This window comes from Cebus imitator, unplaced genomic scaffold (assembly GCF_001604975.1).
Source record: "Cebus imitator isolate Cc_AM_T3 unplaced genomic scaffold, Cebus_imitator-1.0 Scaffold15, whole genome shotgun sequence".
In the NCBI taxonomy this organism is placed as follows: Eukaryota; Metazoa; Chordata; class Mammalia; order Primates; family Cebidae; genus Cebus; species Cebus imitator.
The window spans coordinates 2,264,827-2,272,426 of NW_016107330.1; the positions used below are offsets into that span (position 1 = coordinate 2,264,827).

General features: G+C 60.4%; 1 protein-coding gene across 1 annotated transcript; it reads right to left on the reverse strand.

Annotated features, from left to right (window-relative positions):
- Window positions 1-2,282: 2,282 nt before the first annotated feature.
- On the reverse strand, window positions 2,283-6,551 carry SRM (spermidine synthase). The gene is made up of 8 exons (XM_017503969.2): window positions 6,287-6,551; window positions 5,726-5,846; window positions 5,269-5,361; window positions 4,001-4,154; window positions 3,392-3,475; window positions 3,158-3,303; window positions 2,656-2,778; window positions 2,283-2,579 (listed from the first exon to the last, which is right to left on the reverse strand). Exons 1-8 carry the CDS (start codon window positions 6,451-6,453, stop codon window positions 2,559-2,561), a joined length of 909 nt encoding a protein of 302 aa, XP_017359458.1. The 5' UTR covers window positions 6,454-6,551; the 3' UTR covers window positions 2,283-2,558.
- Window positions 6,552-7,600: the final 1,049 nt, after the last annotated feature.

Consider the following 7,600-nt stretch of genomic DNA (forward strand, 5'->3'; position numbering starts at 1 on the left):
TCCCACCAATCAGGAATTTCCAAGGGTTTTAGGGGCTCTGTGACAGGAACTGGGGACAAACACCACATTTCTTCCACTACAGAAGATAAACACCAAAATAATCAGCTCCAATAGGGAAAGGGGCCACGGGAGGACTGTGATTTTTCTTCTGACAAGCCACATGGATGCATGAATCCTGAAGCAGAGGCCTGGCTCATTTTGATAAATGACATTTTGAAAAGATAGAATCGATGAAACTCCCCATGCCACACACTGGGCCTGTACGTGGCCCAAAGATTTCCAGGACGTTGGGGGACCCAGGTCATGTCCTCATCGACGCTGCTTCTGTTCAGTAGACCAGCCTGGGCTGCCTCACATCCACCCAGTCGTGGGGTTCAGGCTCGCCCCGGCCCTGGCTCATGCCCCTTTGAGGAGGGCAGTCGTGTGTATAGACTTGACTACAGGCTGGGAAAGCAGAGGGTCTACGTGCCGGCAACTTCGTCTTCCAGGTTAGGCTCTCCTGCTTCCCAGATGGCTCCAGCCGTTTCCAAAACCTGGGCCACCCGCCCCCCGCTCCCTTCTTGCCCAGATGGGTGGTCCTGGTGGGCCAATGCGGACCACCAGCACTGGTGAGCGCTGTCACAGGCACTTCTCACCGAAGCTTCGTACCAGGGATGGGGTTGCCAGGGATGGGTGCTCCCCCTCTGACAGTCAGGGTGGTGGCAGAGGGCCTGCATAGCTGCAGGTCACAGAGCTAAGGGAGGCAGAGTTGAGATCTGGACCCAGGTCTGATTCCAGAGCCCTTGGGGAAAGGCCCTCACACTTAGGGGGTCATGGGATCGTCCTTCTAAGGGGGCAGCATTCCCTGACTGAATCTTGGCCGGGGAGTAGATGTCAGAGACCATCCACGCCGGGACCCCCAAGTGTCTGGCCTGAGCTGCAGGAGACGCTGGGGTGAGCAGGGTGGAGTGGCCTTGGATGGCCGCTGCTGGCTTACTGGCTGTGTGGCCTTGGGCACATCACCTTGCCTCTCTGTGCAGGAGCAACTGTACCTTGCTGGCAGGTGGTTGTGAAGATTACATGAATGAAGGTGTTTGGTCCTCCCAGCTGCAGCCCGGCCTGTCAGGCTCCAGAAATAGCGCCTGCCAACCCACCTGACCACTAGCTGCTCCACTGAGGCCTTCCTTGGGAGTGGGGAGGCCCTGGGGCAGGCACCAGCTCCCGGGACTGATTTGAAGGGTTAGGGTGGCCTGGAGAAGTTAGCCTGATGTCGGATCGGTTGATGGGGCCAAAGGTCTGAAGGTGCTTCGTCTGGTAAGCTCTCACAGGGGTGGGGAGTGGGGGGCAGGTGGAGCCTGGAGGGCTGTGACTGGCCTGAGGCCAGAGTTGGTGGTGAAACCAGATTCCCATTATTCTGGATGTCCCAGAAACATTCCCGGCTAAATTAGGGCTCCAAGATGGCTGCCTCAGCTGGGAATGGGGTATTCCAGCAACAGCATCGGATGAGGGCCGCTCCCTGCCCCCAGGCCTCCCACCCTAATGGGTTCTCTGGCCCAGCCCCTGTCCAAGGTGGGGAAGGGGTTGGCGACTCTAGCATGTGCATGGAGGGGGGTTCCCTTCCTGTCCTCCCACCAGCGTGGTAACCTGGTTGGGGGAAGTTCAGCACCTTGGAGAGGGGACAGCCCTGATCCTCGGAAGTGCCTGGTTTGGTCACCCACACCTGCCTTCTCAACTTGTTCACACAAGGGGGGTGACGGGCACAGTGGAATTTGCCTGAAGGCACTCACAGGGGGACAGGCAGAATTTGAACCCAAGTCTGAGTCCCAAGTGGGGTCAGGGCACAGTCACTGGGCCAGTGCTAAGAGTCTGATGTGCTTAAAAAGGCCCAAGGTAACTGAGCCCCACTATCCCCTTCTGGATACCTCCGGTTATCTGCCCTGGAGCACCTGGATGGGACCTTACACCTGTGAGTGGCCCCAATTCTGAGAATGCTCCTGGGCAGCCCCAGGAGACACCAGCAATCCCACCCTGATCTCACCCACCCCACAGCCCTAGGGGGCTGTCACCAGCGGCCTTGTGAAGGGCTTGCTAAGTCAGCTTCCCAGGACAGCTCTGGGTCCGGCGTGATGACCAAGGTGACCCTCTGTGCCCAGGCTATCCACAAGGACCCACCACAGCCCAGCCCTGCAGCATTCACGTGGGGGTCAGACAGCAAAGCCCTGCAAACCCTCGCCCCAGAAATACCTAGTGGTGAATGTGGCTCTGCCTGGGCCCAGCCAAGGTCAGGGGACACAGGACTCTGATCTTTGTTATAAATACACGTGTTTGGTGAGTGAGGGGCAACAGAAGGCAGAGAGATGGCGCTGTACACAGCTGGTATAGGCTTGGAGGTGGAACACCGATAGACAGACACACAGGCAGTCCGCCCAGCAGGGCAGGCCGGGCAGCATTCTGGGGCTTGTAACACTTGGTTGGTGGGCAAGAGCCGCAGGAGGGCTGGCCCAGGGCTGGAGGGGCCCAGGCACCCTGCAGGCTCCCTGGTCCGAGGTGCTGGGTGGCATCAGTTGTGGTGCCTGGGCTCAGCTCACATCATTCAGGGCCTGGAGGGATACGAGGTGAGTCAGGAGGGCGCTCTGGTTCCCTGGGTCCCACCACCTGGCCCTGCAGGCCACCTACCTTTCGGGCAAACTCAGGCAGCACGAAGGCAGCGCGGTGCACGTCGGAGTTGTAGTACTTCAGCTGCATCTGCGCCACCTGGTGCTGCGTCAGGGGCTGCACCGGCTCCTGGAAGTTGGTGCCCTGAGGACCAGGACAGAGGGGCATATGGCGGGGGTGCTTTTTTTTTTTGAGACAGTCTCGCTCTGTTGCCCAGGCTGGAGTGCAGTGGCACCATCTCGGCTCACTGCAACCTCTGCCTCCCGGGTTCATGCAATCCTCCTGCCTCAGCCTCAGGTGTGTGCCACCATGCCCGGCTAATTTTGTTTTTTGTATTTTGAGTAGAGACAGAGTTTCTCCATGTTGGTCAGGCTGGTCTTGAACTCCCGACCTCAGGTAATCCGCCCCCCTTGGCCTCCCAAAGTGCTGGGATTACAGGCATGACACACCATGCCCAGCCTGGGGAGGGCACTTTATGCCCACCTGCCCCGGACCCCCACACCCCCTGGCACCCCCATCTCACCGGGTTCTTGCTGCACAGCATGAAGCCGATCTGGCCGCTGGGGTAGGTGGGGATGGTGCAGTAGGCATAGGCCACCACGGGGAACAGTGACTGGCAGAACTGCCGCATCTCCTTGATGAGGTCCAGGTGCAGCCACTGGCACTCACCTGGGGGTCCCCCCAGCAGCATTAGCATCCAGCAGGGCCCGTTCCATCCCGTCCCGCCCAGCCCCATTGCTCCAGGCCTGTGGCTCACCCTGGCAGCAGAGGACGCCATCTTCTTTGAGGGCCGTCTTCATGAGCTGGTAATAGGACTCTTTGAAGAGACTTTCGGCGGGGCCTGGGGAAGGATGGAGGAAGGCACACTGAACACAGCCTGGCTGAGACCTCCAGGGCCACTGTCACCCCACTACACAGACCCACACAGCTGCCCGGTGGCCAGAGCCAGGATCTGAACCCAGGTCGGTGGAGGCTCCATACTTTAATCCCATTCTTGGGGGAGTCTCACTGGCACCGCAGCAGAGGAACCTCCATCCCAGGCCTTGGTTCAAGACTAGAACCACCCCCACTCCAAGGATAACCAGTCCAGAGCCGAGGAGAGGCTGAAAAGGACACAGGGGCCTCAGTGTCCCAAAGCCGGATCCCCACTCTCCCTGGGCCCCAGCTTTTGAACTCTGGGCAGCGGCCCGGCTCTTGCCTACTGTCCTGAGCCATGTTTCAGGGGCAGGTAACAACACAGAAGGGAAAAGTACAGCTCCAGTTCGAGGGCCGGGAGGTCCCTCTATCGTCCACTCTGAAGGCCTGGACGAGGCTGACCTCCAGACCTGCGGCTGCCAGAAAATCCTGGGGCCCGTCCGCTGCTTACCCATGGGGTCTGAGGAGTCAGTGATGATCACATCAAAGGCATCCTGATTCTGTTTCATGAACTCAAAACCATCACCCACGTGTAGGGTCAGCTTCGAGCTAGAATAGCCAATAGCCATCCCTGGCAGGAACTTCTTGGAGACTTGGATGACATCCTGGAGGGGATGGGAGGGATCAGACTAGGCCAAGGGGGCTGGGGGACCTGGAGCCAGGCACAGCCATGTGGGACTCCTGAACTGCCTGAAAGGCAAGCCGCCTTGGGCAAGGCCCCCCTCACCCTTTTTTGGAGATGGAGTCTCACTCCTGTTGCCCAGGCTGGAGTGCAGTGGTGCGATCCCCGTTCACTACAACCTCTACCTCCCAGGTTCCAGCAATTCTCCTGCTCAGTCTCCCGAGTAGTTGGGACTACAGGTGCATGCCACCACACCCAGCTAATTTTTTTGTATTTTTAGTAGAGACGGCGTTTCACCGTGTTGCCCAGGCTGGTCTTGAACTCCTGAGCTCAGGCAGTCCACCTGCCTTGGCCTCCCAAAGTGCTAGGATTATAGGCATGAGCCACCGTGCCCACCTCCCCTCTTACTTTTGAGACTGGTATTGATCTGTCTACCACTGTCTCCCCATACCCGGGCAACACCTGGCATGTAGCATGATTTTAGTGAGCAGCTACCGAGTGTAAGGGGCAATGTACAAATAGTTGAGCTGTCTCTGGCCCCTGCCTGGGGGCTGAGATTAAAAATCAGCTTAGTTGGCTGGGTGAGGTGGTTCATGCCTTTAATCCCAGTACTTTGGGAGGCTGAGGTGGGTGGATCACCAGATCAGGAGTTCAGCCTGGCCAACATAGTGAAACCCTGCCTCTACCAAAAATACAAAGAAAATACTGGGCATGGTGGGGGGCACCTGTAATCTCAGCTACTAGGGAGGCTAAGGCAGGAAGATCTCTTGAACCCGGGAGGGGGACGTTGTAGTGAGCCAGGATCAGGCCACTGCACTCTAGCCTGGGCGACAGTGCAAGACTCCATCTCACAAAAACAAAACAAAACAAAAAACATATAAGCTTAGTCTTACTAAAAACTTGCCACGCAGGCGCCCTCACCACCTGCCAGGCCCTCTGCCATCTGGTTTTCCTACTGAACCCTCCCTGCCAGGTGTTTCCCGGATGGGGAAACAGGCCCTACCTGCCTTGCTCAGGGGTGTGCAGCTATTGCAGGGCCAGCTGGCCGGGAGAACCAGGACTCAAACCCCACCCCGCAGCTCTGTGCTGGCGCTCACCTCGTCGATCTCACACTGGACCACGGACTCCACGGAGGGGTGCTTCACCACCTCGCGCAGGACACCTCCGTCTCCGCCCCCGATGATCAGCACCTGGGAGGAGGGGGCAGTCAAGGCAGGGGCACTGGCAGGACTGGGTGCCCCCAGGCCCCTGGCCCCTCCAACCCAAGGGCCTCATCATTTTCTACCCTCGGAAATGTTTTCGTGCCGGTGTTTCCTTTCCTGGAAGTTCCTTCCAGGGCTGCACCAGGATTCAGAAGCCGCGTCAGTGTCCGCCCCCACCTCTCTGCGGGACCCCCTGTCCGCCCCCACCCCTCTGCGAGACCCCCTAGCCTTGCTTGCATTTTCTCTGACGACCGTACGGGCAGCATCTGGACGGAGCCTGTGGCACACCTGGGACCCCCCCCCACCCCCGCCACGTCGTCGTCCAGCACTGTCCCAGAGGACAATGGGGTACCTTTCGCGGGTTGGGGTGGCTGCAGAGAGGCAGGTTGGCGATCATCTCCTGGTAGGAGAACTCATCCCTCTCTGTGCATTGGATGACACCGTCCAACACCAGCACGTTGCCATAGGTCTTACTGCGGGCGGAGTGACAGTCGGGGACCTGGGTTCTCTGGGGTGGGGAAAACGTACCCCAAGCCGCCCTGGGTGAGGAGGGTCGCCCTACCCCGTCTAGGGGTCCCAGGGGTGAGGGTCGATGGTGACACGTGGCGAGAAACGCCAGGCAGGCCGCCGGGCGGAGGCCGGGCTGAGACCCGGGGTCTCCTCGGGCTCTGACGTGTCCCAGGGCTGAAACGTGGAGCGGGGCGCAGACTCTGGCTCCACCGCCCAAAGGCCGGCCCGCCCGCAGCCCCAGCCCCGGCCCCAGCCCAGGGAGGCGGGGTGAGGGGTGGCGAGGGGGGCCAGGGCAGGACGGGGTCCTGCCGGCCTGGGTCCCGGCGTGGAGGGGCCCGAGAGGCGGGCAGCGGGCGGCCCGGGATGAGCCGAGGGGGCCGGCGCCCGCGGGCAGCAGCGGTACCTGCGGAAGACGAGGATGTCCTGGTAGCGCGAGCGCCGGTGGTGGAGCAGCTGTTCCACCTGCAGTGACAGGGCCTGGCCGGGCCACAGGCTGCAGGTCTCGCGGAACCAGCCCTCGCGGATGGCGGCGGGGCCGGAGGCGGCTGGGCCGTCGGGGCCGGACTCCATGGCGGGCGGGCGGGCGGGCGGCGCGGGGCGCGGGCCCGGGACTGCAGGCCGCGCGGAGCCGCAGCACAACGGGACCAGCTCCGCCCGCCGCCCGCGCCGCAACCTAACCCGGGAGCGGGGCGGGGCTTGCCGGCAGGGGCGGAGCCCACGGCCGCCAATGGCAAAGCGGCTGCGCCGGGCGCTCATTGGCCGCTGGCCCTCAGCGCGGCACGGAGTGGCTGGGGCGCGCCGTCAGTCGGCGGCAGCAGGGTAGTGCGGTCCGCCCCGGGGGCCACGTGGGGCCCGGTCTGGGCCGGACTGCCGAGCCGGGTTCCGGGGCGGGCTGGGCCGGCGGAAGGGGTCCGGGTCTTTCCTCCGCCCCCGCCGGCCGGGGCCGTGTACCCCCGGCCTCTGCTCCCTTCTCGGGGTTGGGAGAAACCGAGGGCCACGAGAGGCTGTGGGACTGGGGCTCGGTGCGGAGTGCGGGAGCGCTGGGACCTGAAGACCCGGGGCGTCAGCCTTTGGGCTGGAGACAGGGGAGCGGGCGGCTACACTGGGTTGCGTTGTTGCGAGCGAGATGCGAGTAAAACGTATGAACGTATCCCTCGCCGCATCCAAAATCTGGTTCCTTGTTGGACTTGAACAGATTATGTGGTTCGTCGGGGCGCACTTAGGATTTTTATTTACTTGGAAAGAATCATCACAACCAGCGAATTAACGAGCTGGATTTAGCCATTTTCCCTTAGATTCTCTGAGCCATGAGCCTATGGGTGGTGAATACGAGAGAAGTGCTTTTCTAAACGAGTTTCTAAATTTACCAGCAGTGTCCAGGAAGAGGCCCAGCACATACATATTCAGCACCAGAAGACTGGCACGCAATTTTTTTCGGCAAACTGGGTCTTGCTCCTTGAAGGGTGGGTGGGACTGTGCTGTTTTTATGAGAATGTCAGAGAACTTCTCACAATCACATTAAACATGCTAATTACCAAATATTAAATGCTAACTGTTCTACACTAAGTTCGAATGCCAAGGAAGGAAGATGAAACTGGTATAAGCTACTCCTGACATTATTTCAGGGATGGTTTTGACTGACGTTTTGCAGCCTCCACCTGGAGGTGGGGAACACGTTTCTTGTGTCGTCCCGACAAGCGTTATCAGTGAGAGCAAG

What these genes read in the sequence shown, in the direction of transcription:
- SRM (XM_017503969.2), bottom strand. Translation starts at nt 6,453, where the DNA reads ATGGAGTCCGGCCCCGACGGCCCAGCCGCCTCCGGCCCCGCCGCCATC. An exon ending in GACATCCTCGTCTTCCGCAG is followed by an intron (nt 5,847 to 6,286) that starts GTACCGCTGCTG and finishes CTCCGCCCGCAG; the next exon opens with TAAGACCTATGGCAACGTGC. An exon ending in GCCACCCCAACCCGCGAAAG is followed by an intron (nt 5,362 to 5,725) that starts GTACCCCATTGT and finishes CCCTCCTCCCAG; the next exon opens with GTGCTGATCATCGGGGGCGG.